The sequence below is a fragment of the Topomyia yanbarensis genome, chromosome 1 (genome assembly GCF_030247195.1).
Source record: "Topomyia yanbarensis strain Yona2022 chromosome 1, ASM3024719v1, whole genome shotgun sequence".
Taxonomy (NCBI): Eukaryota; Metazoa; Arthropoda; class Insecta; order Diptera; family Culicidae; genus Topomyia; species Topomyia yanbarensis.
The window spans coordinates 148952881-148971649 of NC_080670.1; the positions used below are offsets into that span (position 1 = coordinate 148952881).

Here is an 18769-nt window from a genome sequence, read left to right on the forward strand (position 1 = left end):
TTAGAGTTAATGTCTTTTTCCTTGCTTTGCGGTCACGATAATCGATTTAAGCTGCCAAGTGTGAGGCATATCGCATATTCTAACCCAAGCTTTAAATATTATACCCTTCTTTACGAAAATCGCCATTCGAAGTGCTGATCGCCCCAGCAGATCTGAATTCTTTTCGTATCATTTAGAACCATCATCCTATTCTATACGACGAGAGTAGCAACTCAATCTGGAACCAAAGCACATTGTCGTTTAGCAATAAAAAGCTGGCGGCAATAAAATCATCGAAATGACTACAATTCTTTACGCTTTATTAGCTAACCAACGGACGGTTTTCTGAAGAAACAAATCGAAAACACCATCAACACTAGAAAACCAAGCGATCTCATTTTAGCGATGCGGTGCGGACAACGATACCACAGAACCGCTACGCAAACTGGAACAACGTAGTCATCCCACCCAACCAGTTGGAATCGCTGTCGCAACTGCATCGCACAAATACACAGTATGTCGCGAGACAAAACAATTGTATTTCTTGACTCACTTGATGACCTGAGCCCAGAACTGGTGCGCGTAATATCAATCAAGTCTCCACGCGTCGATGTCTGCTACACCACAGCGCAGTGAGTGTTGTGAAACATGATAGCCGTTGACGCGGCCTCCCCACATGAGTAACGGTCGAGTGAATATGATAGTTTATTTAGTTTTCTTTCGGTGCAATTTACGGAGTTGAACCGACTGCAACCCGACAGAATATCACATCTGCTAGCAATAGCTCAAACATGTGTCATAAATTTTTGGAGAGAGTAATTGTTTTATTAGTAGAACTAAACGGAATGATGGAAGACGATTGGCCAATATGCTGAACGATATCCGGCGTGTCAACATTTTCAACTTGGCTGTCGTCTTCATACAATACAATACAATTCAAATTTATATACTCAGTTTAGAATAAGAATTTGGAAAACCTGAATTCGCTAAACTTATTGATATTATTTAGCAGCTCATAAGGCTATCAGGAAACAGTTGCACCAGTTCCAATCCATTCCCATTTGTAGCACATGATCGTCTCTTTTGACGTCGATCATTTTCTTTCACGGTGATGTGATGTAATGTAGTTGTATCAGCAATCACACTCCGTCGATTTAAGAATGATACTTGATCAGGAATTGACTCGATTAGTACGTTCCTCATGTTATTCGGAGATTTGTGCTTTGCCATACGCTCTTATAATTTTTCTAAATTTTTGTTAACTTGACGAACCGATCTAAATGCCACCTCTGTTTCATTGATTTAAAGCTATTCTACACAAGTTTTTGAGTCTAACAAGTTCGACATTCCATCCTCATCAATCAGCTTCTAAAAATTTTGATTTTTTGCTAGAATCCTTAGAATTTTTATCAGAGATTATTTTTGTAAAATTTCAGTGTATAGCAAAGTAACATCTCCTACCTGTACGTTTCCTTTAATTTGTTTTTTTTTTCTTTTAAGAACTTTAACCCTCCAGAAGTCGCGCAAATGGCTTACCCGCACCCGCTGGTGCTCGAAAACAATATCGCTAGATTTTCAGAGCATCGTGCGCTCAGTGCACTACCGCGACTGCCGGAAGGTTGAGCCCCATTTTATGAAAAAACATTAGCATTTAATTTTTTGTTTCAGTTACAAACTAAGGGCTGAATCTTGTACGGATTTTGAGTTGTCCGCGGTGAGCTGCTGCGCAAGATAGATTTTTTTAAATTCACCATTTTTATTTGATGAGTAAATAAAGTAAATATGTTCAAAAATACGCAATACTAGTAAAATATATGTATTGTTCAGCATATCTACCGCATAACGAATCATCTCCTTCTGATGATCTCAAAAGTGTTGTATCATATTGTAGCAGAAATGGACTTCCGCTCATTATTGGCAGTGATGACATCAATCTGAGAGACTCTGAACTGATTGCAGTACATACGTAGTACAAATCTCCATATTCTGAATGTGGGAAACCCACCAACTTTTGCGAAATCTGGGAGAGAGGAGGTGTTAGACATAACGCTTTTCTCTGAAAGAATTTTGCATGAGTTGGGAAATTGGCAGGTACCAAATGACACTGAACCGTCTCTATCCGATCATAAATATATATTTTTCGATAATTTTAATATCACCTTCAATGTGATAACGTATCGTAATCATAAATCTACCAACTGGAACCTCTTTTTGGAAAACTTGGCGTCTAAATTTCATGGATATTTTCCAACAATTAGTCAACCAGACGACTTGGATGAAGTCGTGGATACGACAAACTCATTCATAGTAGCATTCTACGAAGAAGCTTGTCAATTTCGTACTGTTTAATCGACTAGGAGAGCCCCTTGGTGGAGGGCTGAGCTTGAAAGAATGAAGAAGGATATGAGAAGAGCTTGAAACCGGCGTCCGCGTGATGACTCCAGGGCGTTCAGGTCAGCTCGTCGTGCATATAAGAAATGTCTTAAATCTTCAGAGCGGGCTGACTGACAAAACCTATGCACCTATTCCGGTCTGAACGAGGCTAGCAGGTTAAATAAAATTACCTCGAAATCGAAAGATTTTCAGATGAACTCCTTAAAAATCTGAGATGGTGCTTATGTGATGGACGAAAAAGATGTTCTTAATTGGCTCTTCGACGCACACTTTCCAGGTTGTATCGATCCTGAGCTGAACAATGTTCACAGATCTCTTTCAGCTAATTCGGACTCGTGGGCGTCAGCACGCACATTGGTTAAAACTGAATCGATCAAGTGGGTAGTTGACAGCTTTGCATCATACAAATCATCTGGAAAAATGGCACACTTCCTGTGCTACTGCAAAAAGGATTTGCTATTCTCAAACCAGTAGCGTAGTAAGAAATATGGGGGGGTTGCGAATTTTTTGCATATGAATACAATATATGTTATTTTAGAGAGCACAAAAAATGTTCTAAAATACCCTGAGCAGGAACAAAATTTACAAAAACCAACAACTCAAGGAACTGGCTTGGGCAGCCACCCGACATGCTAAAACAACTACTCTTGCAAGGAACTTGATTTCTTCATGGGACATCCTTATATCATTACTTTGGGGGCGGTTTCTTCTATGTGCATAGCACACACTCTAATCCAGCTACTTAGTAGTTTGTTCCTTCAATAGGGTTACAGCACCCCTCCTCGATACACACACGAACATCCCAACACGTTTGGGCCCTTTGGCTTCTTGTGCCATATAGTACCACTTCTTCGTTGAGTTCTTGCTCGCGAACTACTGAGGTCAGGATTCGAGGTCGGTCCGGTGATTTCTGTTGAGCAAGTCGTTTGGTTCGCTGGTGCCTCGACGACCCGTAACTGCTGGTTTCTAGTCGCGATCTACACAATGTCGTCCCCGGGTGCCGTGGTCAGTCCGGCGATTATGAGCGGAACGTGGCGTCCGGTTCGCTGGCGCCCCTACGACCCACACCTGGTGGCAGGGCCGGCGGAAAGCGTGGGTAGTATGGGTAGTACTACCCACTCGAAAATAACCTAGTGGGTAATTACCCACTCGAAATTTTGAACCATTTCAAAAAATTTGGATGTGCAACGTATGTATCTCGCACTACACACATTTGAAAACATCGTACCATAATTCCATTTGAATAGACGAACGTGACTTAATGTGAATGTAATGTAAGCGTGTACATTGCGAAAAGGGAAAAAATCATTACTAATGGACCCCTCATACTATGCTTTCTACCCACTCAGGCGTAAAGTATTTCGCCGCCCCTGCCTGGTGCTCTGTTGCGGTCCACTCAACTAATTCCCAGCGGCATATCAAGCCTACCCAGGAAGAGAGTTTCCCGGCGGGGATAGCTCTCCTAAAACCGTTGCTCGTTGCTCATCACGCCTTTTCCGCTGTCATGATCTACATCACCACCTTGCTGACCGCGTTCCACGTGATCGTCACTTATCATTTTGTGGACAACATCATCCGGGTTGATGTTCGACCCTCCCATTTCAAGCATCTTCCAGCGTATCGTATTAAACCTCGGACATTCCAAGACCACGTGCTCCGGTGTCTCCTCGAGGTTATCACATTCCGGGCACAATGGTGACGTTGCGTGCACGATTCGATGAAGATACTCTCTGATGTAGCCGTGGTCCGACAGGAGCCAGGTGTTTACCTCTGTATGTTTTTATTGACTCACGTCAACAGGTTTAGGATGAGCCGGTAGGTCCACTTTTTTTCCGTATTGTCACATATCTGTAGCCTAATCGCCATTAAATCGATTCTCACCATCTTCCTCGCGTTTCTAGTGCTTCTCCGAGTGTTACAACTCGATATCTTCCGCCAGGGTGATGCAGATGGGGATCATCCTGGCGATATCGCATACTGCCTCCAACGATACTGTTCTGTACATGGTTGTTGATGCTGAACCGGTCGTTGATTAGTTTTAAGAGTTTTCTGAGTGCTTCCAGCAGACATAGGCCTGTACGGGGCGGGAGGTAACTTCTTTGGCTTTAGCAGCATCACCAGTTTCTGCACCTTTCATATTTCGGAGAAGTTTCTATCATTTAAACACTTCTGCAGCACTATCCTGAACATGTCCGGATATACCAGGATCACAGCTTTCAGCGCCACGTTCGGTATTCCATCCGGACCGGGGGAGGGACTCCGTCTACTGCGTGGTTCAAGTTTTCGTGGTATTGTGGCGTCACAAGCTGTCACAATCATTCTTGTTAGATCAGCCGCATCAACGTTCTCGGTCTCGCTGTCTGGCTGAAGTACCTCAACGAAGAGGTCTTCCACTTTCGTTCGTCGGTCGCTCTTCTTCGCGTCACAACAGGATTCCTTGTCCGATGTAGTAGTGAATTGCCTGGTGGTTGATTTGTGTATACTTCTCTCACTCTCTTTAGTCCATGTTCACGGTCAGTGAAGGACTACAGAATTTGACATCGATGATAGACTCCCTCCCGCCTCTCCGAAATGTGCAAATGGAACTTTCATTGCGCAATTGTAGGTCCATATTCACTAGAGCATCCTGCACGATATATCCTCTTGTGTTCGTTACTCTACTGCCCACTTCACAACCCAGGCTTTGATGTCACCACCAATGACTATCGGCTTTCGGCCGAATAACTGCTCGGTTAACTGTTCCAACAATAGACTGAACTATACCACTATCCACCTTGGAGTTACTAAACAGCTGCACATGAAGACTCCGTTGATTTTGGCAATCACGAAGCCTTTTGCTCATGAGTTTTCTGAAGTTAACTCGGACCCTCGCTAGATCTATTAAATGGTTCGACCTTTCATCCATTAAATTCCCAACATTCGTCTTGCTTTCCGCCATTCTCTTCATCCATTACGCTATATAGATCCTCGTGCGTACTTGAGCCATTTACCCATGAACTCCACTCGGATATTACCTAGCGGAAAGTTACCACAAAGCATTTCTGTGAGCCATTTATCTTCTGTATTCGTAAGCTATTTAGCTTTTGTTTTAATGATCCGTTTTGCTTCTGATACCATGAACCATTTAGCTCTGATTTCCGTGAGCTATTTAATTCCAAGCTTGTCGTGACCTACACGGATAGATCCCGGCGTTAAACTCACCTTAATCCGATTGAGAGTTCCCCGGCAAGGGAATTTCTTCCAAAACTGATACCCGTTTGGTTGAGCTATTTAGTTGCCAGGCGGTGAAACTACACTACTCCGACTGAGAGTTCTCCGGTGGTGGAATATCTCTCGGTACAGATGTCCGTTTCGTGAACTCTCAGTTTGGTCACGATACAAGTAATTTAATTCCCCGCTTCGTCGCGATCTACTTGATGTACTCCTCGGCGGTAGACCATGCCTCTACAACGAGCCAACCGGAAGGTACCGAGGTCCGTCGCCAATTTTCACTTCAAGAAAATATTCTCAGAAGATAACTTTTATAAAAGAAACTTAGAGAATTCCACTTAAAATATTAGGCACATTTTTGTCGAACATAGTTATACAGGATGGGGGGAGTGGGGAAAGAGGGGGAATGGTGGGTTGTTTCCGAAACCCCTCGCTACTACGCCACTATCTCAAACATGTCTTTAAAAAGATTGTGCTTTCCAGTCTTGCTACCGGGTATATCCTGAAAGCAAGGCAAGAAATATCTGTTAGATTTATTCCCAAAGCCACGAGTTTTAGGCCTATCAGCTCAAGTTATTTTCTTCTAAAAGCTTTGGGACGGATAATCGATCATCATATCAGGAACGTTAATTTAGTTGAATATCCACTGCACAAAATGCAACATGCATATCAGCGTGGGGAATCCACGATCACTCTGCTTCACGATGTTATTTACAACATTGAGAAGGCCTTCTCGCTCAAGCAATCTTGCTTGGGTGTATCCTTAGATATTGAAGGTATTATTGATAAGGTGTCCTTCCAGTCTATTCTGGAAGCGACACGCGGTTACGGGGTATCTACATGTATCTAGGCTTAGATACATTTAGGACATACGGAAGTTGAGGATTTGCGACTGTCCTTTGTTATGGAACCTGGCGGCCGATGGCTTGTTGAAGACACTCAATGAGATTCGATTTCCAACCTAATATTAATTGCTGAACTTTGCATCGGAACAATCTTTGACTTAATGCAACAAGCATTAAGAGCTGTCGAACAGTGGAGTCTACAAGTTAAATGATCAGTTAACCCAAACAAAACTTCAATGGTTCTTTTCGCGAAGAAGCGAATAACAACCGGGGTTAGTCCCTTGCAGTTCTTTAATTCTGAGCTACCCTGTGCAGATCAAGTCAAATATGTTGGAATTATATCGGATTCCAAACTGAATTGGTCTGCTCATATTGAGTTCAGAGTCAAAAAAGCGTGCATGGCCTTCGGGTGGTGCAGACGAACTTTTGGAAAGACCTGTGCTCCCAAACCTAAATACATCTATTGGATTTACACAACAATTGTACGCCAAATACTGTCATACGGATACCTTGTGCAGTGGCAAAGGGGACAGGTGATGACAGTCCAGTCAAAGATAAACCATCTGCAAAGAATGGCGCTCAAGGCATTGACTGGAGATTTCACCACAACTCCGACTGCGGCTCTTAAGATACATCTAAATATGAAACCATTACACATACACCTCAAACAAGAAGCACTATCATGTGCAGACAGACTGCAGGTTACTGAACTTTGGAACAGTAACCATGTTGATCTTGATACCAGTCATACACGATTGTGGTCACAAATGGGTACATAGGGTGAAGATATTCTTGCTCCCAGCGATATTACTCCGTGTGAAGTTTCCCTCTCGAGAGGAGTGGTTGTTTGGCTTTGTCGAGAGACATCAACAAACGCAAGAGGTCTGTTACACTGACGTTTCTCTGATGGAGAGACGTGCTGGTGCTGGTGTCTACTGTTGTGAAATGAGATTTGAACACTCTCACTTACTTGGTAAATACTGTACTGCATTCCAAGTAGAAATCTTCTCAATTATGTGCGGGGTACAATCGGCCCTTCAACAGAGTTTATTCGGCAAAGTTATCAACTTTTGCTCCGATAGTCAGGCTGCAACCAAGGCACTTAGCTCAGACAAATCACGGTCCAAGCTAGTGATCGCGTGCCGAAACCAAATCGAAGAACTGAGCATTGTCAACACTGCCTGCCTTGTCTGGGTTGTCGGACATTCCGGTATTACTAGAAATGAATGGGCTGACGAATTGACCAGGGAAGGTTCTGCGATTGAGTTCGTTGGTTCTTAGCCCGCCCTGTCAATATCGACAAGTTGGATAAAAGAAAAAATATGGTCCCGGGCTTCGTTCGAGCACTTGCTCGCTCGAGTGCTAAATTTGAGCAAATGTAAGAAAGTTTTCGTGTTTTGCGAGCGAAAATTATCCATGAAGGTTTTGGGCTTGTGGTTAGAGAGCTTTTGTGAGGTGTTGGATCACCTTTTCCAACAAACTGCGAAGGATCTAGAAGCACCAATCACCCCTCGCTGGGCATAATAAACCGAACGAGCCTTGCCCTCCTTTCCAAGAAGGGCGAAGCAGAGTGGACATCGCGGTGCCTTCCGAGATTCTTAGCGGAAAGGATGCGATGATTCGTCGCCACCGAGGTTAAAAAAAAAAAACAAAGCTCACTCATTTAAAATCGAAAGATCAGCAGGAGAATACGGCCGTTGGTATCCCGATCGGTTGGAGGGAGAAAAACCCGTCCAACTCCTACCGATCAGCAGTATTTGTTTGTGTTACGAAAATCCAACAATTTTTAATAGAAGCATAGTGGCCGCCCTGTCATCAAGGGTCTTCCGAGCAGGTTAATCACAACCCAAGTAGTGGGCAAACCCCTACTTACACGGTGCGATACGAATATCTGATTCGCAAACGAACGAGATTTCACATGCTACTAGGCTTTGCGTAGTCGATCGCGCAGCAGTGAAAGAGTTGTTTGTATCTTTTAACAGGGCGACTGCGATTGTTTCCAGAACTCTGAACGGCTATTTTTCGTAGTCATTGACGGGGACAGATTATAGAATGTTTGGTGTATTTCAGTGAAAAATTCTGCGCCTAATATTCGGTGGCATAATATAAAATAAAGACTGGCGCAGATGCATGAATTACGAACTGTAGCAAGCGTTCAAAAATGCTAGAACCGGGAGGTTAATAAAGTACGGAAAACTAGAGTGGGCTGGGCCTTTAGCGCGAATTTCGAAAGAAAGGTGCTAGGTTTTCTCTACAGGTTTCCTGTTTTTATTGTTTTATATTGTTCTGAAGATCAAACAGTCTTTAGTTTGAATTCGTTTGTGGCATACTAGAGTTTTTTTTGTTTTTTAAATTTAGGATTGAAGCTGCTAATTATTGTTGTAATATCTTGGATACTATAAATAATAACGCTTTGATAAAGCACAAAATCTTAATTGATAATTGATTTAACGCATCATATTGGAAACTGTATAGAAAGATGTCGCCCCAATAAATAATTTTAGAGTACGTGCCAAATTTTCTTCTTGCAGATTACCATAAATCAATTTTTCGCCTGTCTTCAACCAGCTCAATCTCATCAAATTTTCATTAAACCATGATTCAGCAGTACATGATCCACCTTACAGTGCACTTAGAAAAAATGAAAGCTACATAAATCTTATCAGTACAATATCGCTAAAACACCCACGTTCGGCAAACTTTGGCGATAGCATGTTTATCCGCTCAAATGAGCATCGCGAATAGGGCCTGCCAGATGAATCGGCAATGCCTGTATGTAAAACAAGCACAGAGCACACAACATCGAACCGTACACGATATACGCGGGCTTTTGTTTCTTCTTTCGCGTCACCGAACGAAAGCACACACCCGCCCATTCCGTTGAAATCGAGGCGGCGGACGGCAGGTATTCGTGATCCTATCCGGGAATCTGGCTGCGGTACACGAACCAGCCATCCACATTTGCAAACCAACCGAGCGACCGACCGACCGCCAACCAGAAGCAGCCACCAACGCTCATTATCATTATCATTAACTGTGTGGACGACGACAACGAGAGAGCAGCTCGGCTGGCTGGCAACAGAGAAGCAGAACTGGTGCACGAAATGGGGATCGAGGAATGGATGATTTTAGACCTTTCTGGTTTCGACTGCGAGTGGGAGTGTAAATCTCAAAATATGGGTGAGAAAAAATGTGCTCCGCGGCTGCAGCTTTTATGTGTTATTATTTTTTTTATTATGTGTGGATCTTGTTATTCTGCGATACAAAGTGAACCCGGAGCTGCGTGTAGTGTTTGGTTTGATAAGAGGGCTTCAGTTGAAGTGTGGCAAACATAATTGCATTTGCTGACAGGTTTTGTGTATCTCGATGGAACATGCGTTACTCTTCATTTGTTTAATACATTGAATGTTACTGTTTGATATTGCGTTAACAGGTTTCACCTTTCCAGAAATTCGTGACCGCATTTTTCGCGGGAACTCTTCCACAGTATCTGCCATTCATTCTAGAGCTTATTTTAAAATATTTTAGCTATGTACTCTAGTAAAACCCAGCTCTATTGCGTACAAACGTTCATTCGGTTAGCACGACTATACAATGCTTTGTCCGTATTTTGCCATACTAAACAGGTTCACGTTTCGAATTAAGCACCAATTAGGAAAGCCAATATTCCTATATATATTTGCTCTTGTCACCAATTCCGGATCCTATTTGCTTCCATTCAGCTTTACACGACCCCATCGGTGTTTCCTGTACCCATTCCGTGGAACTAGTACAGCTTCCGGGAAACAAACGGATGCGGACACGGAATGCACTTTGCACCGGAAAGTTAATGTTGCATCAAGAAATTTATGTGTCTGTGTTTAGTCGTACAGCGGAGCCGTCAGTAGTTCCCCGTTGTATCATCGAAGGGATTCCTTTTCGGATCGCGTCATAGCAGAACGGATACTACCAGGAAACATGGGGGTGAGTAGACCGAGAAAGTGCTGCAAAATGCGGGGGTGTAGAAAACTGTTTAAATCGATATACTAACGTACGTACGTACGTACCGAACCGACCGCTCTGCCCGTGCATGTGTGAATTATGTGCCTGGGGTTCGTGCAGTGCCCTGCTGAGACTGGCTGAGGATGTGTGCCATCGAAGGAGTGTGGAAAGGCGAGAAATTTCATCGATTTTTTGTGCCACTACTTGCACTATCCAGTGGCGGCGCTGGCGATGAATAGGACGAGGAAGGAAATTGTAAAGAGCATCATATAATAAATGTTCTGGTTCATGTACACTTGCAAGTCGAGAAGTCTTGTATTGGATCGCCGCCGACGCTGGAAGTGTTGGCTGCTTTTTGCTAGTTTGGCTCGACGATGTTCAAATAAAAATGAAGGTACTTTGTTGCAAATTGAGTTCCTCGCAAGACATACGGAAGCAGTCAGAGATTCACTAAATAGAATAAATCGAACAAATGGTTTTGGATAAATTTAAAATAAAATCCCGACAAGATTCAGACAAATATTAATAGTATCCATAGAAAGACGTACGCTTTTCGTAGGATTTCTTTCCATTTGAACGGCTCTACATATGAAAGTATGACAAATCTCAGGAACTCCCAAACAAAATATTTTCTACTCCATTTTTGAATGTCTTGGGGCTTACGTTCATAACTTTCTGAGCTATTGGTTCGAAGTGCACCATCACATTCAATCCAAAATAAGGCTAGATCTAAGGTTTTTTAATTAATTTAGGAAGATTATTTTCACCGATTTTAGACGAAGTATGGTAAGAATGTTGGGTGATCTGTATAGTTTGAAAAAGTTGGTATTCGAGGGATAGCGTGAAAATCTGACAGCCAGTCTCAAAGGTCCTGATAGAACGGATTTCATATCATCACCGAACTGTCGTCTCTCGCAACCGACTCAAGAAAGTGGGTGCTTATTCGTACATCTAGTGTTTTGCCATTGTCAGTGGTGAGAAAGCCATCTGCCTTTTTTCATTTAACCGTTCGTGTGATACTCTGATAAAGCTTATGGAGGCCAAACTGTCTCTGGTAAGAGCATTGGCATTGTATCCTATGATGAAGGGCTTCTGTAGTATATTATAAGGGCATCGATTTTGGAAGGCGGTGCTGTAGCTGTATCGCCACAGAAGTAGGCCGATGCGAACACCATCTACTGTTTGCCTTCAGCAGTCGGTACTTCCCCGTCATTTCATTGACGTCTCGTTGAATGAGTCCCGTGATTGTTGAAAATTTTATAACTCCATTTATTTAAACAGCAGCCCAGGAGTTGAAACTTTTTGGTGGAATCTAACGGGGAAACCGTATCAAAATGGTGAGTTAAACGAAAGCAATTATGCGAAAAAATCACCCCAGAGGAAGGATTCTTACCTGCAACTCTTGGGACTCCGGCCAACCATTCATGCTATCTTTGAGCTCTGATGACGTTCTACGAAGAATACCACCAAAATATCTCAAATAAGGTTTTGGCACTTACGTGACAAACCAAAATAAATAAGAATTATTTGTTAATTTGAACGGCGTGTCCCCTCCCGTCATACCTCTGTTAACTGGGCAAGGGACCAGAAATTTATTCCGCCAGCAATACCCCCACCAGCTACCAGCTTTATCGAGATCAACTCGGATATTATCCGGCGATGAACTACCCTATTCCGACTGAGAGTTCCCTGGCAGCGGAATTTCTCTTGGTGCAAAAGTTTGTGTCGTGAGCCAATTAGCTTCCATTTTTGTCAAGACATAATCCGATAGTCCACGGCGGTGCATCTACATCCCTGGTGGTAGTTTTCTCCCGATAGCGATGTTCGTTTTCGTGAGTCATTTAGTTTTTCGCTTGCTCCCGATCTCGTCCCTGGCGGTGGACCTATCCTACTCAATGGGGGCAGTCAGTAGGTGCTGAGGTCTATCCAGCGATTCCGGGTGGAGCGTAGCCTCCGGTTGGCGCTCCAACGACCAACACACCACACAACTATTCGACGCGACCTACTCACTCAAATCGTCGGCGGTTTATCTAGCCTACTCAAGAGCAACCCGATAGGGTGTCGCGGTCGGTGCAGCAATTCCGATAAAGCCTGACGTCCGATTCACTGGCGCCCGACAACCCGAACCCGGTGCTCCCTCGGGTACTATTCAATTAATCCCCCGCGGTTGACCTAGTCTACACCGATGGAAAGTTCCTTGGCGGCGGAATTTCTCCCGAAACCCGATTTGTGGTTTCAAGGTAGCTGTCTAGTCGACGGCGCTGCTTTGTTGATCTCTTTGCGACTTTCTCTGCCGCTCGAAGAGTATACTCGTAACCACGTCTCTTCGACAATATTGTCGACTATCACACCTGGCATACACCTTCGAACTTCCTCGAACCGATGGCATTCGAAGACCACGTGTTAAGATGTCGTTTGCAATGCTTCTTATGGCACCACCCAAAAAAGGTGAGTTCAGCTTCCTTTCTCCTCTTGTTGTCACTTAGCCAATTAGTCCGCTCTGACCAATCTCCTTGGATTTCATGTATTCTCCCGCTGGTAGCATTCCACATCATCAGCCAGAGTAATGCACATGGGATTCATACAGCTTTTGACGATATTGTTATGTGCGCGCTCGTGAAGCCATTAGGCCATGCCTATTGTCTCTGCCGTCAATATCTCCACTAACCTGAGAACCTTGCACATATAATCCGGAACCCGCATTCTGTGCACTACGGCGAGCGCCACCCAGCTAGCACATCACAACGATCGTAAGCACGGTACAGTAGCGATTACACCTTCTCTTTTGCTTCAATGGTTTCTCTGCGCTCACGATGACTGTGCAAGATCCCTCTGACCTAGTTCGTCAGCTTGTTCAGAAGTTTATCAAGAGTATCCAACAGATATATAGGCCGATACGATGCCCGTCTGATGGCTTCTCTTGTTTTAGCAGTAACACCAGCTTCAGGATCATCCATATGTCCGGGAAGTAGCCTTCATCCAGGCATATCTGTGGAACTAGCCTGAAAATATCCGGAAACGCCAGGATCGCGGTTTTCAGTGCCACGTTGAGGACACCATCCGGTCCGAGAGATTTCTTCGCTTTCAGCCCTTTTGCACCTATAAGGAGCCCGTCGCTGGAAACTCGATTGTCACCAGCATTTCCACCGTCTGCATCAACGGTGTAGGTGGCCATGCGGTTGTGACGTGCTTTCGGGAAAATACTTTTTTTTATTTCGATTATAGAGGTTTTAACCTTAAGGTCATTCGCCTCTTCGCGTTAGAAAAATCTGTTATGAAAAATTTCTAACCCTATGTGCGGGGTCGGGACTTGAACCCAGGTGCGCTGCGTACAAGGCAATCGATTTACCAACTACGCTACGCCCACCCCGGGAAAAGACTCTCCACGAAAATTTTCAATTGATTAGTGTACTTTTCAGCTGGCGTCGTTGGACCCTTGATCTTAGCAATCATGATACGGTAAGCGTTGCCCCAGGGGTTAGCATGTACTTCTCTGAACAGCTCCTTGTAACCGGAGGACTTGCTATCTCGCGTTTTAAAGCGGCCCTAGCTGCCCAGAATGCCATTTTACACTTTTCTCTGACTGCCTCAACTCTTGCTCTCTGAACGCGTCTTCTGGCTTTCGGGCAGGCAGCACGGCGGATGCTAAACCTTTCGTTCCACCAATATGACGCCGACAGTTCCTCAGCTTCATTTTCTTCGGCATTGACACGTCACATACCCTCGCTAATGTTTCCGACAGCTCATCGGCATTCGAAATTGGAGCGAAGCTGTCAGCACGAAGTGCTTCCATAAAATAAGTCCTTATCGAAGTCCTTTTTTCAATTCCGCTCGCTAGTCGTCACTTTTCGTGTTACAATGCAATTCCGCCGATCAATGGTTCAGTGGATCGCCTGGTGGTCGCTAAGTGTGTACTGCTCATTAACTCGCTAATTCATGTTATCCATCAACGATGCTCTGCAGAATGTTACGTCGACGATGAATTCACGGCTGTCTTTACGGAATGTGCTAGCGGAGCGTTCGTTGTATCCAACTTCACCAGGGCTTCCAAAAGGTTGCAACCTCATGCGTTGGTCAGCTTGCTATCCCACTTCACGGCCCAGGCGTTAAAATCTTCTTCTATAACAACTCGCGTTCGTCCGACTAATGAGTCGGTTAGTGCGTCCAGCATCCGCTACATACGAATGCGCCGTTGATCCTGGCGATCACGAAGCCTTCGTGTGTATTATTCTTGAACAGGGAAACCACCCATCACTTGGATTGCCGCCATCCCTGTACTATCCACCATATAGTTACCGTCATTGGGAGGAACATGATATGGCTTAGCAATAATTGCAACATTCGTTTCTGTTTTTGACTGCCACGACAGTTACAGTGTAACGTCGCAATGATTGAGATTAAGCTGGGTCATCTCCATCATCATAAGCCTGCCTTCGCCTTTTTGTACTCTGGGTATAACAAGCCCCTCGTCAGGTGGTCCTTTCCGCCCTCCTTTGTGCAGAGCAAGAGCTTCTGTTGCTTTGTGCAGTCTCTAGCAATGTATCCCTACTCCCCAAATTTTCTGCACATATCAGATCTGTCCGAGCCTCTACTGTTTGTTGCTGAAACCAAGGCACCTGAAACACCTCTCCGTTTGTTTAGTGGCTCTAAAGATCAATCGTAACGAGCGCACCGATCATCCTAGTTTGATCTTACCGGTCGACATAAGCTTGTTGGCTGCGGTTGGCGATAAGCGTATCGTTGGCTGTGCACCTTTCTCAACCTGATTGATATCTGCTCTTTCTTCAGGTTACATTGCTCTATTAGTGCGCTCCTTACTTCGTCTTCCGTTGTGATCTCGTGCAGATTCCTGCATTCAACCACTGATTTCTGAACTAAAGCTCCCGCATTCGCTTCTCCTCCCACTGCTTCAAGATCTTGATCAATGGATCTTTCTTACGCTCGAACAGCATTTTGCCTTTCTGAGTACGCCTGGTTCTCATAACGTCCTACCTCAGTTCCATTACCATCTTTCACCCTTTTGAGGATCGCAGCATACGTCATGCCGTCGTTTGCTTTGACGACTAGAGCGTCTCCCGTATACTTCTTTTGGCCTGGCCGACGGTCTTCTTTCGACTTTTCTACTTTTCCTCCTTTTCTTTCTGTTTTATCTTCCTCTCTTCTGCGGTTTATTATTTACTTTGCAATTGTCAGTTGTTTTGCTGTCTTTCACCAACCTTCTTGGGCTTTTTCAGTTCTCTCCTGATGTTTCCCTTACTCTTTTCATAATACGAGAATACCAGTCACCCTTCGGCTTCTCATAGGCTTCTGCTTTCACTATCTCTTTGGTCTACAGCGTCTTTTCGGCGTTTTCAGCTCGCTCTAGTAACATCATCTGTTTGCATTCGGCTACGGTGGATTTGATGCTATTCATTAGATCCTCGATCTATCCGTGCACGTTGCTCTTTCACGAATTCACGAGTTTTTCGATTTTGCCTCAACTTCGTCACTTTAGGTAACCCAGATTGCTGGTCTTCTTGGGTAATGTTTGGTTTCAGCGTTCGCACATGAAACCCTAGATTTCCTTGGCATCCAGTTGATTTGTCCCCGCTCGTGCGTGGTATGGCCTCTCTGGGCTGCTCTCGCTGCTGCTGCTGTTGCGGTTGCACTTCTCGTTATTCTGGGTTGGCGACCTCGCTATCACCACACTTGCTCCGAGTTGTTTTTATTTTTGTTGTTTTTTTTTGTCAATGCTTTTTGGGTCCAACTCCAAGCCGCTGTCTACGCCCGTAATAAGTAATCGCCTCATATCATCCCATGGTTACCTTTGCGAGCAGTGAGGTCTCATGTAAAGGTTGACGCAGTCCTTCATGGGGTACCGCGTTCAGAGCCGGATCGGCGCTAGTCAGAAGCGTTCAACTGAGCCTACTTCCACCGGCTAAGGTGCCGGGTTTCGAACGTACTTGGAGACCTACAAAAGTCTAATTGGGACGTTGGGCAGTCATCACCATTAGCCCACTCGCCGTTTCGGGGAAGTGTCACCCATCCTTACTAGGGTAGTGGAATGGCGTGGCTGTCGGTCCATGGATAAATTTCGATGAAATCCTTATTCACATCCGTGGTTTGTCACCAGTATGCCGTAATTAGGATCTTACTGGTATCGACCCTAATGTGCCGGTTGGCACTCTAGTTGGGTGAGGGTGCTTTATGCTAGTCTTGGATAAAACCTTAGTGGAAGCGACACCGACTCGCTTCGACGAAGCTGCTTTCGGATTTATATGGCTTTTTCTAGAGGCTTAGCAGAGCCCAACATTGTCTTGCCCCACCATATCCTAGTAAGACTCGCAACTTGCGGTAGGTCCGGGGAGGGGGTCATTAAGCCACTGAACTTCTGTCCTCCAGTCCTTACTGCTCTCTCCTACCCTGCCTGTTGTGTATGTGTGCATGTATGTATGTATGTACGTGTCAAAAATGCCATTGAAGTTTGCGTCGATCGGAATTCCGGTTCCGGAGTTACGGGTTTAAGAGTGCAGCCACAGAATAATTTTCCATATAAATTTATTAAAATGGGCGCAAAAGAACTTGGATTTGCCAGTTTTGATCAAACCAAAGTCGCTTTGGACACCTACGACGGGTACTGAGTCCATGGAAGCAGGAATTGAATAATGTATGTTCAAAGGGGGAGTAAATGAAAATTAAAAATCGATTTTGTATTTTTGATGCCAAGCATTTTTGAAATCCATGATACGTCGAGATTTGACACAATCTCAAAAAAAATTTGACGAAAATTAACATTTTCGGATTTTGGCATATTTTTACCTCCCTCAGATTATGGAATCTCTCCGAAAATCGTCAACCCAATACCGGATTTTTTTTAACTGTGATAGGGATTCTATATTTTAACAGGGACGTAGCTAAGGGTATACGAAGATGGGTTAGCCGCCTCCTCTTTAAACGACTCTCAGATAAGTCCTCGTTATATCCTTCTCAGACCACCACCCCAGTTATACATCATACACCCCACTCCTCTATTAACCTTATCATCTTTATAGCTCCAATATCACGAAGCATACCAAAATAAGTTGTGGTTGTTCGGTTTTGGGTTATTCGCCCCTTTCACATACCCACCCCGACATGTCAAAATTAGTTAGCAGTAATACAACAATGAACTAATGCTGATTAAGCTAATTAAAAGTTATATATTTTTTTGTTTCAAGTGTTTCACCGTCGGCACGTAGCTCATCAAGTTCGTGGCTGGCAAACCAGTATGTATAGGTGCAAAGTGTACTAAGAATGTAATAAAAATTTCCACAATTATATTGCACATGATCAGCCATGGAGTCGTAGTTTGACTAAAGACCTGAGCCCACCCTTCGAGTCGTGTCAAATAAACGAATTTGGAAAAAAAGAATTTCTGGGCAAACCTTGGGCGTAGAGAGCGATTTCTCTGATTTCAATGCGGAATAGTTAACAGAAACGTTTGCGAGAGCAAGCGACGCCACCATATCGGAGCCAAAGAACGCCGCTCGAGGTACCAGTTATCCGGCATATTAAAATTGACTGCGAAGTCTGCGGAAATAGAAAGTATGGTTCCATAACGGAACGAAGTACCAAGGTTTTGATTGGCTAATCATTGATAATTTCGTTGCGGAATACTGCAAACCCCCGACAACTTCAACTCGTAGCAAGTATCAGCATAGAAATTTGACTGTCGACAAAAGTAATGATAACTTGAGTGTCTAAGACGAAATCCAAACGGTACCACGTTGGGCAATTATATAATATTATCCTTGCTGTTAAAAGCATCTACAGTCCTTTCCAATTGGATGATTGGATTGACACAGAAAAAAACATTGAACAATACTCAAGAACTTCCTTACCCATAATTTCTGCAACACAGCTTGAAAAACGCATTCCGAACCAGTGCGTAAAGCTTCGGATAACACACCCATCAAACTAACGTCAGGTGAACCAGCAGATGAATCTACTCCACTGTGGAGCTGCACTCTGCAGACTCACTGTAAATTTGGCAATGGTGCAAGATTAATATTTAATTAGATTCCGAAAGCAAGTAAGCATATTAGCGAACGATATATATTCAACAGATTTTCAAATTTGCTATTCCTGCCAGTCTGGTCCCTGCAGGCAGCAGTAGCAGACGGAAACTCGCCGTTCATCCCGGATATACTTTCCGGAATACCGTGCTCGGTTGTACTCTTTAAATCAGCCCCGAAAATAGCAAACACACACACTGCTGGTGCTTTCTGCTCTTTAGCACAAATCGAAATGCACTGTCTGGAACTGTGAACTCGAATGTCCGTGCACGCGATTTCCGCAAGCTGCCATATTCCCATAAACCTGGATGCACGTAAAACGCGTTA

The 18769-nt window shown here is 44.1% G+C and overlaps 1 protein-coding gene across 1 annotated transcript in view; it reads left to right on the forward strand.

The window, feature by feature from the left end:
• The first annotated feature begins 9602 nt into the window (after positions 1 to 9602).
• Positions 9603 to 18769, forward strand: part of LOC131677029 (uncharacterized) — a 441434-nt gene continuing 432267 nt past the window's right edge. The window contains exons 1-2 of the mRNA XM_058956541.1: positions 9603 to 9608; positions 10293 to 10391. Of these exons, the coding sequence (XP_058812524.1) occupies positions 10386 to 10391 (6 nt within the window). The 5' untranslated portion in view covers positions 9603 to 9608; positions 10293 to 10385. The remainder of the gene's footprint in view (positions 9609 to 10292; positions 10392 to 18769) is intronic.